At 41.2% G+C, this 18397-nt stretch overlaps 1 protein-coding gene across 1 annotated transcript in view; it reads left to right on the top strand.

Annotated features, from left to right (window-relative positions):
- The window catches only part of SMYD2 (SET and MYND domain containing 2), a 29490-nt gene that overhangs the window by 7229 nt on the left and 3864 nt on the right, over positions 1-18397 (top strand). Inside the window, exons 3-10 of the mRNA XM_064414241.1 lie at positions 2614-2724; positions 4332-4392; positions 7149-7273; positions 10951-11018; positions 12733-12835; positions 15188-15298; positions 17049-17169; positions 17359-17533. Coding sequence (XP_064270311.1) covers positions 2614-2724; positions 4332-4392; positions 7149-7273; positions 10951-11018; positions 12733-12835; positions 15188-15298; positions 17049-17169; positions 17359-17533 — 875 coding nt within the window. The remainder of the gene's footprint in view (positions 1-2613; positions 2725-4331; positions 4393-7148; positions 7274-10950; positions 11019-12732; positions 12836-15187; positions 15299-17048; positions 17170-17358; positions 17534-18397) is intronic.

Raw genomic sequence — 18397 nt, 5'->3', positions numbered from 1 at the left:
TGAAGAACTTGGTGAAGAGGAGTGTTCCCATGCTTTGATGTAAAAGGCAGAAGCTTTAAAGAACTTCCCTTCCAAAAATGTTGTCACTCCTAAATGAAGGGAAAAATATTGTGAATGTAATGAAAATAGGAAGAAAATATCAGTAATGTAGCATTAGGGATTCAACTAGAACAATGCTACTTGTTATAATTCAAACTACCTGGAGGAAAATGTGGAAAAGAATGCAAAACACAGTCCTGCTGTGATCGCAGGGAAAGCTGCTGTCATGGTGTTTCTATCCCAGGTATTACTCAGTCATCAGAACTCTCTTTTTTTTTTTTTTTTTTTTTTTTTGTGGTGTCAGGCTTTTATCTCATTTTGCACAATTCAGCCGTATCTTGTCCCTTTAACCTCCCTACCAGTTCATATAACTCAGTATGATTCTGCCTGGGGAAAGATTTTAATTAACGATGTGTAAAGAATAAAGGGACAAATGGATTTTTTTTAAAACACTACTTTGAGACAGGCACGTGATTTTGCATTTTGATTTTTTGTTTTATCAGGTAATTTCTCCTGTTTATTTAATGTGTGTGTATGGATGAGAGCCCTGCAAAGCTTCAGGTTCAGTGCCTTCTCTTTATGAAGAAGCATGCTAAAGTTAGTGGGTGTCCTGGGTAAGCAGGAAGAGGTGAGAAATGAGATTTCTCTCTCTCTTTTTAGCCTTTGGCCTGTATATTCCTAAGCAAAGGCTGTCAGGAATTTTCCAGAAAAGGTTTTGGGGCATACATAGGAAATGGGTCTCTCTGGGGATGCATTTTGTAGGGTGACAGCTGTAGGAGAGTTGAGAGTGTAATTTCACATGACATGATTACAGTGTAATATACTATTTTGGTTCTGGTGTGTATTGCCACATCCTCTTAGAATATTTACACTGGAGCTTATTTCAAGCAGCCTGTATGTAGGTTTTTTTGAAGTGCCATGCTGGGTTATCGAGGACAGCACAGTTGACATTGTGAGGGGTTGAATACCTTTGCAGTGTTGCACTGCTTCAAATCCTACCCAAGGCTGGGGCAGGTGTTGACCTTTCTTTTCCTAATTAAATAACCTTCTAAAGCTGTCTGTGCCCAGGACACTTAAAATAACTGTTTTCAGTGGAAGAAATTTTGGTGTAGTAACTCTGAAATTAGTAATTTTAACTTTTGTTTTGATCTGCAAAACCTGTAAATAAGCTGACCAGCCAAGGCAGGAGGCACTGAGGGTCCTGATTCCCCTGACTGTTTCCTGCTTTGGGATGCTGTATGTAGCTCCCACAAGGAATCCATCTCCCAGCAGTCCTGTAGCATATCTACCAGTCCTGTGTAGATGCTTCAGGCAGCCTCCAGTGTGTCTCTCTGGTGTTTCAAACAGCTCTTCCCTTTAGTGGTTGGGCAGCTGAGGGAAACTGTTCCTTCTGTGCTACTCAGTCACTATGATGGGCCATATTGTTGGGTTTTTTAAATTATTTTTTAAAAATGGGGCTAAGTGGGCCAACACAGGATCTGCCATACTGAGTGAATCAGAGTAATGGGATTTAAGAACATTCTGGAAGGTGCTAAAATTTTTTCAAGTTTTCACTCACAGATTAGTGGGATTTGTTGTTGAGGTTTTTTCTCTGCTAGTGTTTTCCACCAGTTTGAATCTGTTATGAAAGCAAAGTTTGATGCTCCCTAAGTGGGCAGAAAACTGTTGTTCTGTTCTAACATAGTGCTATAAACGTGTGTTTGGAATGAGATATAGCAATAAATTCCTGTGCATTGCTTGACTATTTCCGTATTTAAATGAATTAATAAAATAAAATTTGATGCAGTCTGAGGTCAGCCTGGGCTAGGGCATATTGTTAATATGTGATTCTGTGCTATTGTTTGGAAGATTCTGTGGCCTTGGGTGAAATTTGTTGAGTGACAAAAGCCAGTGAGTGCCTTGTGCCATCACTCCTGTATGTTGTTACTGTCTGTTGAGCCATGAATGTGCTATGCATTACCTAAACTATATTCTATACATTTAACTAAAATGTTTGTCTGCATTAGTGTTTTTTCATTCTAGCTGTACTTTTATTCTTCAACATTTAAGGAAAAAAAATCTGGTAATTCCATCAGAATGTTTGTGGTTGACCTTACAGTCAAATGATTCTTAGTGGTTGTGAATCCATTGACTTCAGACACATTACTCCTGATTACACCAGGGTCACCTCATAGTGAGGGGCCAAGGCATTAAATGGAAATGAACCCAATAAAGTCATCAAGCTCAGACCTACTGCGTCCTCACATGCTTGATCTGAACAATAAGAACTGGTGATTTATAAATCATGTTGTCTATTTGCTTCTTTGTCATTTAATACTTTTTTTCCGTTGGGTAAGTGAAGATGTTCTGACCTCAGCTCATCCCTTGTGAATTTGTTTGAAAAAAAGCAGGATAGCTGTACCCCTTAAATGTGACTCAAGCTTTTGTTCTGATTTAGTGAGTGTCACCTTATTTTTTAAAGGAAACACATTTCACTTGACCTCTAGGATCTGGCAGGAGTTACTTCATCCCTTTTTACGTAAGTTTATCTCCATGGCTCTTTTTTTTTTAAAGTATTTTTTTCTCTGTTTTCAGAAGGAAGACTGGCCAATGCACAAGCTGGAATGTGCCTCCATGTGCACTTTTGGGCAGAACTGGAATCCCTCAGAGACTGTGAGGCTAACAGCAAGGATCCTTGCCAAACAGGTGAGCAGAAAGTGAGGCTTGGGAGGTTTGCTCCTGCTCTGGGTGCCAGGGAAGGCAGGAAAATTAAAATTGACCGACAGTAACTCTCCCTGCAAAGCACACACAAACACACACACAAGTTTCCTGTGTACAGACAGGTGTAACACAGAGCTCGAGCAGCTGAATGAACTGACCACCAGACCACTGCAGCAGGGTCAGGGCCAGCATGGTCCAGCTGGAGACTTTTGTGGGAAGCTAGAGAAAGGCTAATGAGGTCTTCAGCTGTAACCTATGGCCAAGGTACTGCTGAACAGAGCCTGGAAATATTTACTGATGGTTTTACGTTGGTGTTTCAGCCCCTGATCTGGTAGATTTGAGCTCTTGGTTACACATGTGGGCAAGCACCAAGACCACATGATAAAAAGAAAGAAGAATAAGATTTGCTATTTGGGTTTAATTCCAAGGAATGCTTCTGGAGTTCTCTGGCTGCAGGCACTGATACCTTTATGAAGCAGTTGTCTGCTGTAGTATTTTTCAGCTACAGTTGCATAGCATTGTGTAGCATATAACTCCCAGTACATTTGTGAGTCAAAACACCTCTGAGGTATTCAGGCATAAACATATATGATTATGAGATAGCTGCTGAAAACCAGAGTTTGAGAGAGAAATCTCAGACCCTTGGTATTTGGAAAAAAAAGAATATTGTGAGTAAGCAAAGAAGATTGCAATGTCAACCTCCATTTCAGTGTTCCTCAACTATATAGATACTGGGAATAACACAAGTTATCATGAGTTTCAAGGTTATTGTGCTGTGTATCTTTGTAGAGCTCTAAACTCTCTCTGCAAAAACAGATCCTCTTTGAAGGATATTTTTGTGATTGAGGTCTGGTTATGTGACAAGGGCAGCCTGGATACTGTATGTAGGGAGGATTTTGGTGGCCTGCTGGGAAGGTAGCTGCATCCTTGCTGTGTGTGTAGAGGTGTGTGCATGAATGTACATGTGTGTGACTTAATTAAAGCGCCGTTTGGGGGTGATCCACAAACAAAATCGAATGTTTAATGACAAAAAGTCGTTGGAGTCAATTTCTACTTTCATCGCTTAGAGGGAGGGGGGAGAACCCTACATGTCATATAAAAGCTAAATATGCAAACCATAGTCCCTGAACCTCAGCTGCTGGGCCACCTGCAAAGCCATATTTAATGGCCAAGATTACAAAGAAGTGGCCTTAGGCCAACAGTGGAGCACTGCTTTTGAACTCTGTCAACAGTCAGTTTATTCACTTTCCTCAAAGCAAAGCCTGTCTTCTGCCTGCTTGCTATTGTTAGCAGCTTTCTGGGTGTTCAGAACAAAGCAAATGACATATTTAAAATACTGTTCAGTTTATGTATATAAATTTGAGAGGAGTTCATCTTCGGCTGTCTAATTTGGTGTGGAGAGAATATTTCTCTGCCTTTAGTTAGGCAGTCAATTTAACTCATTGCTGTTCATCAACTCTTATAAATTCCATAGACTGTGGATTCGGGTTTGTCTTACAGGTAGGAGTTCCCAGATTCTGAATGAGTACACAAAACTTCTGAACGGAAACATTAAAATATTTTCTTTTTTTTTTTCTCCCCCTTGTTGTTAGAAAACTCACCCTGGAAGAACACAGTCAGAGAAGCTGCTTGCTGTAAAAGAGTTTGAATCACGTAAGTAAAAAAGGCTTGCAGGTAAACAGAGGTTTTGACTTAACTGTATTAATGGTTTGTTTCCCCATGGTGCCCCTTCATCAACACCTTTCAGAACATCCCACTCCTGCTGGAGGAAAGAAGTAAACAAAGAGAATTGTGGTTCCTCATTTTTATGAAAGTGCAGTGCTCTTCTTTCTTTTTTTTTTTTTTTCTTGGCTGTTTGTGGGAGCTGTGAAACGTAGACAGAGTTAATTATGTAGCATACATCCATCTCTTGCTTCTCTGGTATTCTAGTGTCTTTTGAGAATTGTAATCTTGCAAAATTAAAATAGCTGGTATTTGTTACCAGGAGGCATAAAATCAGAGACAGCACAGTTGCTTGATGGTGACAGTGACTAAGGGGCTAATTGCAGAACTCTCTGGACTGTTCTTCAGTATCTGTCACTGCCAGTCAAATCTGACATGTTGTATATGATTCCGTGTCCTAAATGTGCTAAAATAATCCAAAGAAGGAGATAAGGCAATGGCTTGCTTTTAACTGGGAAGCTACTGTTTACATCCAGTAAGGCTGAGTTAGAAACTGACCATTAGTCCCCACCCTGGCACAGTTTTCACCAGTCTGTTGTTTTCTTTCTTGGTGCTGAGCATAATAAACACAGAGGCAATGGGTTCTACATTCACATTAGTCACTCTGATGGCTTTCAAAACCTTTTACAAAATGCTGAATAAATGTACTCATTTCCAGGACTTGAGGTAGCAGAGTAACCAAGCACAGTAGTCTTATTTGCCTCCTGAACAAAAGCTCCTGTCATTGCTTTTGGGAAAACTGGGGGAACAAGGGGGAAAAATGCCAACATTTAACTTTGCCTGCGGCAAGGATAGTTCTACAGGTAAGTTGGCAGGATTGAGGTTGAGGAGAATAGGTAAGTGTCTGTGTATTCTTCTGCATTGCAGCTTGTATTCAATAATTTATTAATTTGAGAGATAAAAGGCCAAAATGTTTTTTTCTGTTGCAGTGTCCCACTTGTCCTCTAGAAGCCTTTGTTTTGTTAGCAAGCACCCCTGTTCCTGCTGCTTTTTGACTCACCTCACTGCTTAGCACGCCTTTATCAGTTGTCTTATGCTTTGCAACACCACACATAGGACAGGAAAAGGCACTGCTGTCAGTTGGAAGCTCAGAATTTCTTATTTCTGATTTGTCTTCATTCTCATCAAATGGTCCAGTTTCATTTTCCTCAGTTTTTGGTGACTCCCCCATCATTCACATCTGCTCTTACAAATAATTTCCTCTTTCTCTGACTGTTGTGCAGCCTTTTGTCTCTATTATTATTTTGAGTTGGAGAGAGCAGGAGAGAACTAGTAACACTGCCACTGCAAGAGAATGGATTAGGAAAAAACTTCCAAACCTTCTGCTCTTGAGGGGAGAGAGAGGGTTCCAGGAGCATATGGTGGATCATCTAGCTTACTCTGCATGGGCGAGGTAGGGAAAGGTTCAGTGGCCATGGCTTTGGCTAGAATTTGTCATGGGCCTGAGGGTATATCTCTGGAGAAACCCATAATGGGATACAGCTGGCAGATCTGCCAGTGTGGAGACCCTGGGCGACATTCCCTAGTTTAGGGAGACACAAGAAGCTTCCCACAAAAAGCTGTTAAGACCCCATTGGCTCCTTCCCCTGTTCCTATGTCTGTTCCTATGTCCCTGAGCCACTCTCTCCCTATTCCCTGAATGACCCCTTGGGAGAGAAAACCAGAACCCTCCATGTGTGTGTGCCTGGGACGTGAACATCTCACTGCACAGCTGAATAAAGCATCTGTGGATACCATGCAAAGGCCCTTTCTGCTTCCTTACCCTGGACTTTATTGGCAGCTATTCAGGCAGCAACATGCCAGGACATTTCCACTGATGTTCCTGCTGTCTCCTGTTAGTAGATGTCTAAACACATCTCTGTTGATGGTCACCCCCCAGCCCGTGGAGATGTGGGCACTTTCAGGCACTGTTTGCTACCTCCTGAAGCAGGTACCTGCAATAGGTCAGGTGGATTGCATTCCTGGGCATCCTCATCTCCTCCTCTTTCTGCAAAGGGAACCTGTGTAGCCCCCAGTGTTGTTGCTAGATCCCTATCGTGTGTGGCCACAAAGAGTTGGGGTTTCTGTGCTGAGAAGGACCACGTCTTTTAAAAGCAGCAGGGATAAGCAGCCTTAGCAGCAGTTTGGGCTGGTTTGTGCTGGTAAGGAATAGGTCTGTACGAGAAAGTTTCATTATATAAAGCATGTTTTCAGGTGGGTGATGTTTAGTGTGAGCTCATGCCACAGTGGGTGGGACCATGTAGCTGGTCGTGTCAGACAGCTGAGGACAGCTACCCCAGCTGAAAGGCTTCCAGAGGGCCAGGGCTGCTGGGCTGTTTGCTAGAGTTAACAAATGTGCTTTAAAGACAACCCTTCTCCACGGAAAGTAGTCTGTGTCCAATTATCTGCTAACATAAAGATGTCAGAAAATGCTTTTTAATCCTTCATGTTGGGCATGTGCTGGACTTCATGATCTTGAAGGTCTCTTCCAACTGAGTGATTCTGTGATTCTGTATTTTATGTTCTTGTAGCACACGTGTGGCTTTAGCAGAGGCAACATTATGTTTGTGGAAGAGCAGGCACTTCTTGCAGTACTTCCAAGTGGCTTGTCCCTCAGTGGTTTCTGTTAAAGTCTGGGCCTCTTCTAACCTAAGGCTACCTGGAGGGGTTTTCCTGTTACTGAAATGAAATGTGTTTTTTGTCCACAGACCTTGACAAACTAGACAATGAAAAGAGAGAGCTGATTCAGAACGACATTGCTGCTCTTCATCACTTTTACTCAAAGCACTTGGACTACCCTGACAATGCTGCCCTTGTAGTTCTCTTTGCACAAGTAAGTTGGCTAGAATACAGCCTGCTTAGGTGGATGGTGCTGTAGGAGTTCAGCTTTTCTGAAAGGGGGAGAATGTTAATGGCAATGGAAATGGTAGCTCTTTGCTTATCTTAAGGACAGATGACGATACTTGATGGCGATCTGCTTCACTGAGCAGTAGTGGCTGGATGTGCTCCACTTCTGTCCTGAGGGGAGAGACTCCTGTATACAGACTTTCCATGAGGTGCTTCTCAAACACTGAAGAAAAGAGGAAACTGCCTTTAATAAACCCTGTCCAAGTTAAGCTTCTTGTGGGCCAAACATAGTGTGGCTGTTGTTAAACTAACATGGAGGCTGCTGGCCTGAGACCCTGCCTAGACAAATCCTTCATTCAGGTTTCAAACTTGTGGTCAGGTCATCACTGTGTTTGACCTTCACAGGGAGTAAACTTCAGAGACGTAGAAAGAGCAGCAGAAAGCGCAGCGTAAAACTTTTATCTGGTGTGTGGCTTTTAAATGTAGTCAGGTGGTTTGGCCATCTGTAGAGATGAAGGAAAGACAGGATGTCTTGTTGGATAACTTCTGATATGTCATTTCTTTTTTCTCACCTACTTTTCATATGCATCTGAATTGGATGTATTGTAATGGAAGGAATAATATACCGGTGGAATACTGAAAGATCCATTTTCTTCTTTTCCCTCTTTTGCTTCAATATGAGCTACTTTTGTACTTAGGTTTCTGAGTAAAATAATATCTTGGGATGGGGGCAGATGCTGACTTCTGTGATGAAAGCTGAGATAGAAATATTCTGTTTCATAGAGCTGAGTATCTACCAACAAGGAGGCACAGTTACTGTTTCCTTACTACAGAAGTACTCTTATTCTGTAGGGGAATGATTCTTTAGGATGTTTAGCATCTGCTTATCATCCCTTGTGTTGTTTCTAATTACACATTTCTTTTCAATGATGAGGGTTTTTTATCTTTTGAAGACTTTAAAATTTATATTTGTCAGATGGATACTTTGAAGATGTTAGTAAAACCAGCTTCTTGTGGTATTTATGAATACTTTTATTAGAATGTAGTCAGAATTCCCCAAAGATTTCATTATTTTGGCTATAATAACTTTTGTTTCATGTCCTGTCTAAGAGCAGCTCCACCAGACTGCGGTACTTGAACTGACTTCTGTGAGCTGCTGACTCCCAGATCTCATATTCCATCCAGTCTTCTCTATGGATGTCACCCATAGGTGCTCCTTAAGCTCATCCTGATCATCAGGTAGCTCTCTGCCACTGTAAGCATTAGGATTTTTTGAACTAAAATCTCCGGAAGTCATCTGGATGCTTCTCAGAAATGTTTTACAGGATGCAACCTTCTGAGGTGTTAGTCCCAGGATAAATCTTTCCAGACGAACGGGAGGTGTGCTTGTACTTGAGCTGTGCAAACATGTTTCCTAATAATTAGTTAACTTGACCCAAAACCAGTACTATGGATATGCTGCTGCTTCTTTGTTTTCCTTCAACACTTACACTGGCCTCATGTGGTCTGTTTTGCTTCTCCATTCCCATTGTTTTCCCTGTGGTTCGGGGCAGTCATTGGGATTTGAACACCTTCTCATTGCTTTTAGTGAACTTTGCCTGATGCTCTTCCTTACACAGCTGAAGTGCAAATGGTCCTTTTGAGTGGAATCGAGTTCTTTTGTCCAAAGTCCTTGCCTTTCACAGCCCTCTTCTCCAGCTGTTGGCATCATGCTACTCTCTTTTGTCCCTTTGAATATAGCTCTTGAGGCTGGAGCTTTTCTTCCTCAGCCTCACCTTGTCATACTCTTTGAACACTTTCTCTCTGTCTTCAAGTTCCAGCATCTCACCCTTTCCTTGAAGACCTTGCATTTTGTGCCTCCCTTTGCACATTCTCTTTTCCACCATTGCGAACAATCTTGAACTCCACTTTTATTGCTGTTGTCTCTTCAGTCCCTCCACTTTGCTTATTTTTAGTCATGCATTCATCTGGTGAAATCAGTGATATATCCCTTCTATCTCTATCCCTGTGTCATTTCTGATATGATACTTTCATGAATTGTGTTGTCTCTGGCTTAGTGGAGTGGAGTTGATGCTAACTCACTACATATTTTTAAATATTTCCCTGTGATTGAGAACCATCAAGCTGTTCTTTGTCAGCCTTTGTAGCCTTATGTTCTTACTTGAGGTTGGTATGATCTTTCCCTTCAATTGTTTTTACATTCACCTATTACATTTTGGTTTTGGTTCTGGTATGCTTTTACATTGCTCAGTGCAGTAGCATGCCCATCTTGAGAAACTGGGAAACTCTGGGTGCTATATTGCTAAAAATAACAGGATACAGATCAAGCAGAGATAGCAGAGATACTGATGAGTGAATCACGATACTTGCCTTAATTGTGAACTCACCCTGAACAGTTCATGCCTGAGGACTGGCTTTGTGTGTTTATGTATTTCTAAAAGCCAGTCCAGGCTGCATTCCAGCTTGTGGGGCATATCACTTTGCTTGGTGAGCAACATGCTCTACTGGAAGGCGTCCTTGCCTCTGGGGATTGAAGAAAAAACAAGAGACCAGAAAGCGATCTTTACAGTCCCTTCCAACCCAAACCATTCAATGGTTCTGTGATAATTGCTGGTAGTATTTGTTGTCAGCTCTTACCCTTTCCAAAACAAATACTGCACTATACTTGATTGACTGTTGTTGTGCCCTTTTTAGATTTAACTTGACTTGGCCATCTTGTTCTAGTGAGTAGTTGTTTTAGTGAGTTACTGGCGCTTTTTTCATGTTTGTAGGGAGATAATGGTGAACGTGGAGAGGGTTCTCTTTGTGTCGGTATGTGTGGGATTTGAAGTGGAAGTGGAATAAAGTACTTGACTGAGGTGCATTTTGGCCACTTAAAGTCATACAAACCACATGAAAAAGCTGAAACTTCTGTAAGATTCCTTTGACTTGGATGAGAACAAAAGTGAGAAGGTTTTAAAACCTGCTTGAATCTATTCTATAAGAGAGTTTTGTGAACAAGTTCTTTTGATCCTGTGTCTGTTTAAATTAGGAATACACTTCCTCTCATACTCTGTCCTTTTTCTGTCCCCTCCTATTCTATGTCTTTATGAGGTTCAAGTCTTTCTCGGTGCTTTTGTTGTTTTCACATGTGCTTTAGCTGTAGCTGATATGTGCAGTCTTTGATGACAGGTCCCATTGTGGCAGGTCTCTGTGACACATGCTCCATCAAAGCTCTGCACTGCCCCAGCCTGGCTGAGTTTGCTGCCCTTCTTTCCCACATTGCTCCTTGCATGTGTAGTTCTGCTTTGGCCCGTTCCTTGTCATGGCCCAATGAAGTTTGCTTGCCCCATGTTGGGCTGAGATTTTGTATGCTCTTTTTGAGCCCCACTTCTCGTGGTTGGCCCTCCAAGGAGCACTTCACTAGATTTGTCCTGAGCAGGTACAATTGTTGGACCATCAGCTCTTTAGTGTCCTGTGCATTCCTTTGGAGTGGGACTTTGTGCTCACTTCACTTGTCGAGATGTCATGGAGCTCCCTGTGAGTCCTGGAGAGGTGGATGAAAAATTGTAAGCAAATTACAATTCTGCAATTATGTTTTATGTATGAGAATGTGACATGTGAGTACATGGGGAGTACTCAGCTGACCAGAAGCTGATCCAGCACCTTTCTCTTTTTCCTTAGGTTAACTGTAATGGCTTCACAATTGAAGATGAAGAACTCTCTCATTTGGGATCAGCCATATTTCCTGAGTAGGTTGATTTTGATATTTTAAAAGATAAAATTAACTTATTTCAGAACAAATGGAGGAAGTACATATCTACCAATAGAATTAATTTATCTTGTTTTGAATATCTTTAATTGGCTAATAAAATGTGGCAAAATATTTGCAGAAGTTTTTCTTAAAAATCCAGGAATTTTGGAAAAATTGCACTTGTAATTTGTTTTGAAACTTAGATTGTGAACTATATTCAGGTTGGTACCCCTTAACTTGGGTAGCAGGTTCTGGACAGGGACATCAAGTAATGATCAAACCCAAATGAAAAGGATTGCAGGTGACTTGCTCTATTCACAACTTCCTGTTTTGGCTGTGTAGAAACCTTGCCCTGGTGCTCTCTGAACTATATCCCTTCTACCTTTGTTCCTTGGCAAATAGTAAATCCCTTTCATAGCTTGTTTGAGCCTCCTTGCTATGACAGTGGGAAAAAAATTATGTACAAGCTTCTTAGCTTTACAAATAAACTGCAGATGTTAAGTGTTAACCACAGTTCGTGAATGGGGGACTACAGCTTTCTTTAGGGCCAAGAAATATTTCTTGCATTTTTAAATCTGTCCTTCCCATTTAATATTGTAGCAGAGGAGGGTGTTTTCTGCCCCTGATCTTTGCACAGCCTGTATGAAGGTATTAGCACTGAGGCTTAGTTTGACTTCCTGGTGGGGCTTGGATTACTCGTAGCTTATCTGTGTCAGAGTAACCTGAAACTTACGGATGCCCACTCAAAGCTGGATGTGATTTTGCCAAGTGCTGCAGACAAGCAGTAGTAGTTAGTCCTTGCTGCACAGATTATTCTTCTTCTCCAGGCAGGTCTGTCTGATGTTCATATCCCTAATCTACAGATTGGAAATTAATGCCTTGAAATGCCCAGGATCAGAATCATTGTGAGAAGAGGAGAATATTAAACCAGGATGTTCTGGAAAAATGTCCAGCACCATCACTTTGTAAATGCTCAGGATACAAGAGTCAGGTCTTTCCTTATTAACAGTTATGCCTTTGAGCTAAAAATACTGAAGAGACAGTTGTTATTTTGCTAGATTGGAAGAGAAAAAAATTTTAAGTTTAATTCTATCTCAGATAAGCAGTGAGCTGCACTTCCTCCAAGCTTGGTAGTAAGGAGTTTACTTTTCTCTGTCCATCCAGGTTTTTGTCCAAGTCATGTGCTTGTATAACAGACAGAGATCTCCTCCCTCCCACTTCAAACATGGAGTCAGTTTACATTTTAATAGAAGACAGCTAAAATTTTAACACCCATCTCAACTTGCAATGCAGTGAAGACTTTTGTTTTCCTGTATTTACTTGTTTCATTTTAGGTTAAACATGTTTTTCTTTCTCCTCTGAGGCAAATAGTCTGTCTATCACATTGATAGTAAAGCTGTATCAACATACCTGTCAGCTGTCCTGTAGCACTGTAAGAAGGGGAAAATAATAACTTGCCTAGTTCTGCAATAATAGGATTTAAAAATTGTAATGATTCATTAGCACAGCCATTCTCCATATCATTAGAATAAATAACAGTACAACAGATTTTCCCAAGGTTACCTTCATGTTAATCCTCAGAATAAAAAGAGCTTAGAGAGACAGACTGACTCAATCTTTCAGACTTATTTATTTTGTGAAGTGGTGCTTAACTTTTTGCATGTTGCTTGTGGTGGTGGTTGGGGTAAACATTTGCTTTTCTACTTTTACAGTGTTGCATTGATGAACCATAGCTGTTGCCCAAATGTGATTGTGACTTACAAGGGAACCTTGGCTGAAGTCAGAGCTGTTAGAGAGATTGAGCCTGGAGAGGAGGTAAATGCAGTGTTTGAATGTGCTCTGTTCTCGTGCAGCCCGACGGGAATCATTCTGCCTCTCAAGGATCATTTCAGTTAGATGGCAATTTAAAAACAGGAAGGAAGGATCTCTTGTTTCTCAGAGAAATGCAAGATGGTGCTTTGGAAAAATTATGGTGGCTCTGGAGGACTGAAGGTTTTTTTGGAGGCAGTACCCTATTTTTTGCTAAAAGATGGGAAGGGCACCTGCAGCAGTCACTGTGTATCTGCCAGCCCCTCTCTCCGTTTACCCATCTGTAAAATGAGGCTGAGTTTACTGATGTTTGGCTGGTGCTTTGAAATTCCAAGATCAAAGCAAATTATTACTGCTATAATAGTTCCCAGTATAATAGTAATGTGTTGAAATTGAAGCCAGAATAAACAAGGTAAATGGGTACAGATAAATCCTCTGACTTCTGTTTGGACAGAGCATCCACAAAACATGGGACTTGGTCATATCACCTCAGTGGCATTTGCTGGGAAATCACAGAAGAACAAATGTGTGGTTTTAGGTGGAGTGAAACTGAACAAAGAGGAATAAAAATTTGTGAAACTGAGGAAGGCTCTAGGTTTACTTTGAAACTTTCTCAGTCAAATAATGAATTTGGCAGGAAGTTTTAAACAGTAGAGCTGCACTTTATTTAAAAAAAACAAAAACCACCCCCAAAAAAGATGTTAAACAGAGCTGGAGAGGATGTTCAAATACCTGTAGGGAATGAAGATACTGAATATCCTCTCTGGGGATGGAGTTTGCATGGAATTTCAATGGCTCATTTGTAAATGTTAATTTATTTGGGCAAAGTTAATGCTGATAAGGTCAGATTTGATTCTTGTAACATCTACTGTTTTCTGAGCTGCAATAGGAGCCTGGAAGAAAGGTAGAGAGGTTATTTTTGGGGTTTTTACCTGATCCCAGGGTGAATGACTCAGGTGAGCAACTTCTTTTGATACCATTTGCCAGTGATGATTTTTTGTCTGTGATGTTGGCACTCACTGCAAATGCATTGTGGTAACCAACAGGACTGATTCTGGCTTCAGAATTTTGTGGAATCCCAGACATTTTTAGCATTTTGGGGGAAGGTGTATCATTAGAGGTAGATGATGTTGCTCAACATCTCCTTCAGGTTGAATTCTGCCTTAGAATTTGCATCAGCTCTCCAGGACCTCACAGGTTTTGCACATTTGCTTTTCTGACACTTCAGAATTTCCAAAACGTGAGCTGTGCCTGTGTGTGGTCAATGTGCAGTCTCCCAGCCTGTGTCTCCATCTTCAGGCTCCCTGTAGCCATTGCAGGGCAACATTTTAAAGTTTTTTTTGCTGTGAATGTGGTTCCTGCATTCCATATGCTTTGAAAATTTGGAAGGGAGGAGTGTGAAGGAAAAATGTGAGATTACACACACTTAAGAAGAAGGTGCGCTGTATGAAATTACATGTAATTTTACATTTGAAGAAAAGAGAAACTTATATAGAGTATAAAGACTGAGCAGTATAAAGACTGAGCAAAGCATTTCAAGTAACTGTAAATGAGGAAATGGAGCTAAAGCTGTTCCTTGGTGTGTGGAATGATCAACTGCACTGTGCACAGGATGTGTTTCTTGGGGGAGATCTCGTTTTAAAAGCACAGCATTAAAGCTAGTTGCAGGGGTTCTTTTCTGAAGACCATTGAAATAGAGGAAAACTTAAGAATAGTGTATGTGAAGGGCCTTTAAAATGTTCAAAAGCAGGTTTTCTTTGCTTTAAAATATTGCTGCTGAAGTAAATCTGATATTCATTCTCCTTGAACTGGAGCACTGGGCCTCTCTTCTTTTCAGAGATCTAAAGGTCTTGTCCTAAGTTTCTAAAGCTACCAGTGACTGCTGTTGCCCCAATTTTTGTGGGTTTTCAGTAAGAAAAAATTGAGATTCCAGCCTCCAAAAAACCAGGCCACTGTATTTTATCCTAGGCTGGATACCTGAAATCATTATTTTACTTCTGAAAAGGAAGCATCTCTTTGTAGTCTGACAGGAGCCTAAGATTTATGCTGTGATAGTTTCCTTATCCACACCTGAATCTTGCTGTCCTGGGTGCAAGCCAAGGTAATATTTGAGGGAAATTCCATAATGAATAGGAAAGGAACACTTCTCTGTCAGGTAGCATTCACAAGTGACAGCTCCTGATGCTGCCAAAGGGCTTGGAATGCAAGGCAGAAGGCAGGTGATGTGGCTGCAGGGGTCCAGAAGCTGCATGAATATGTCATGGTCATACTACATATATCAGAACAAGTTTAATAAATATGTTTAGTGATGCTGCTTCTCATTAACTGTTGGTTTGTTGGGGTTTTCTTACCATGTAGATTTTCAGCAGCTATATTGACCTGCTGTATCCCACAGAAGACAGAAATGACCGGTTAAGAGACTCCTATTTCTTTAGTTGTGATTGCAGGGAGTGCACTACAAAAGAAAAGGTAATGAATTAGTGTGAAATGCACTTCTGACTGTCAAGGTACCTACCCATGTCCTTAGATGTAGTATCCTGTCTGGCTTAATTACATTTTTCAAAGTAGCATAATGGGGATGGGGGGGTGGTGGTTGTATTTTTCTGTCTTTCTGTCCAGAATGCTTTCTGATACTCATTCTTTCCACTGTAATCATGACACACCAGGAAATTTCCTGGCAGAGGCCTATTTAAAGCTGAACTACAAAGCAAAGATGAAAACATTGTTAAAAGTAGTTAATTATACTGTGTCTATGCTACCTGGCCAAATGAATTTAGTTCAGAACTTTTTTGCCTTTTTTTTTTTTTTTTTTTGTTAATTTGATCCTTTATCACCAACTCCTAGCAAGTCAATCTTGCTTGGGGCATTTCTGGGATAGAGTGCTGCTGCATCTCCTGGGTGGGATATTTCAGCTAATTCTAGGGAGCATTATATGGCATGTCTGGATGGCTTGGAGATGCAGCAGAATCTGAGGAATGATCTTGTCTACAATATTCTCATATTGGTCTGCTCAGGGACAGACCCTTGGGATGTGCAGGCCAGAGTTATGTTCATTAAATGTGAACTGGTGCCCCTCAAAGGACAAAGGAAGATCCAGACAGTGTTCCTGACAACAAGGTGTTAGATGTTTCAAAGAAAAGCACTTCTCGCAGGAAAAGGGTACCCAAACCCAACAGATACTGGGACAGCTGTGCCTGTGCAATCATTTGGACCTCTTTCACTGAAGGTCCTACAAGAATTGAGCTCTGTGTAGCATTCCAGACAAGATCGGTGTGTCTGGCATAATCTATTCCTTAAATTCCAGACAATTTTCCCTCCCATTTTCACCAGGCTTCCTAAAGTGATCAGACAATCATTTCCTTCCCCTACATGGTGTCATTATTTGTAATTTTTTTTTTCCAGATCGTACCCAGTATTGTTGCTTGAGGCCATTCTGTTGATACCATATAATTTGTGGTTTTCCCCACAGTTACCTTGATAATTTTACTACTGAGTTTAATGAAACCAGGATTTCATCTGTGATTTTCAACAATGTGCTACTGTGGGAGTCACCTGTCACTCAGCCTCCTTCAGTTTTGGAAAGAGTCCCTGTAGCTCTCTCTGCTGGCAGATTAAATAATAAAGAAAAAAATCTTGCAACAGTGTGAAGCTTAAACAGCAAAAACTGTTTAGATTGTGACTGTCTCCTCATGAAATAATATGGTAGACAGAGAGGTAAGAGAAAGTGGAGCTGTCCAGCAGAAGTAACAAAATATATGGAAATGTGGTTTTGTCTATAGATCTGAAGGATCCTTTTCTGTATTTAAGATTATATAATTTTCCACAGAGATATTTAGTAGTCAGCCTGAGGTACTTAAGCTGGTATAGCCTTAAAACTAAGTCTAAATTTATTTTAAACCCCAATCTCTTGGGAGCAGTAAAATTTCTTATGTAAAACCACTTGCAACACAAAATTGAAAAGCTCTTCAATCTTCCAAAAGAAAGAGACTTCATGGAAGTAGAGAATGGCAAATGAACTGGAAGGCATGGGGATCCTAGGATTTATAGCCAAGACTTTAGAGTAAAATTGCAGGTGCACATTCTACCTTTGTTTTTTCATTCTTTGAAGAGCTTAAGTTCACATCTGTGTCTTTTTATTAGAGAAATTTTGTATAGCAGGTGCACTTTTATTTGTAGGGCTTGGAACCTGCCTTTGTAAGGTCCATTGTGTTTCCTTCAGGATAAAGAGAAACTGGAAATCTGCAAGCTGAATGATCCTCCGTCAGCAGAGACAGTAAAGGACATGATCAAATATGCCAGGAACGTAATTGAGGAATTCAGGCGAGCCAAACACTACAAATATATCCTTTGTCTTACCCTGGTGTGCCCCCTAAAAATCTTGCCTGCTGGGCTTCAGAAGTACATGAAGGAGAAATAATATGACCAGTAGAAATTAAACTTATTTCTGTCCTCTTTGTCTCTGAAGGCATTATCAGCTAATTGTATAATGAGAGGCCATCGAGTTATTGTGTTCCTTGACTTCTTCCTACCGCCTAGTGAATTACTGGAGATCTGTGAACTCAGTCTGGACAAGATGGGTGCAGTGTTTGAGGACAGTAATGTTTATATGTTACATATGATGTACCAGGCCATGGGTGTCTGTCTCTATGTGCAGGATTGGGAAGGTGCGCTGTGTTATGGACAAAAAATCATCAGACCCTACAGGTAAATATGAGAGACTGTTTTTTTTAATGCTCTAATTAATAATCTGAACAATTAAGACACGTTTGTGCAGAGATCACTTCTCTCAGTATATATGTTGTATAAACATTCTTCCCATGATACCACTACTCAAAAAGGGATATTTAAGTGCTGGGACAGGGTTTGTTACTACCAGAATGTGGTCTGCCATATATAGGAGGACGAGGACTGACTTTGAAATCCTTGGTTTGGGTTCTCAAAATAATTTTGTGCCACCTTAGGTGCTGTGCTAATTCTGCTTAGCTGGATAAATGCCAGTTTCTAAAATACTGTCATTTTTTACTAAAGAAGGGCTTCAAACTTCACCTGCAGCCAGTATTTGGTACAAGGTAATGGAGGCAAAGCCTGTGCTGCTGTCAGCCTCCCACAGTGTCCCAGCCCTCTCTGTCTGCAGCAGCACAGTGGGCACAGCTGCAGGAGAGCAGAGCCGTGTCCCAGGGCTGGGTCGAGCAGCAGAGGGAGCTGGAGCCGAGCTCAGCTCCTGCGCTCAGAGTGCCCCATGGCCCTGGTCCTGCTGCTGTAGAGCTGGAGGTGTGGGAGAGTGCCCAGGCTGAAGCCCTGCGTGGGGCAAGGCAGCACACAGCCTCTGCAGGAGATATGATACTGTTTCTGGTCAAATTCTGGTTTTGCAGTAGTGAGCCTGTTGGTGAGAACCAGGCAGTTACGCTGGCTGTGTCTAGTCCTGCCGTGAATCTCCCAGATTCTCATCTTGAGACTTTCTTGCCAGCTGCGGGGAGTGCAAGAAAAACTCTCCCTTTGGAACAGATGCCAACATAAAGTCACAGATCACTTGGCAGTGAGCAGTGATACAAAGAAGAAGCCAACATT

The sequence above is a fragment of the Passer domesticus genome, chromosome 3, assembly GCF_036417665.1.
Source record: "Passer domesticus isolate bPasDom1 chromosome 3, bPasDom1.hap1, whole genome shotgun sequence".
In the NCBI taxonomy this organism is placed as follows: Eukaryota; Metazoa; Chordata; class Aves; order Passeriformes; family Passeridae; genus Passer; species Passer domesticus.
This window is presented reverse-complemented; position numbering and strand designations above follow the sequence as displayed.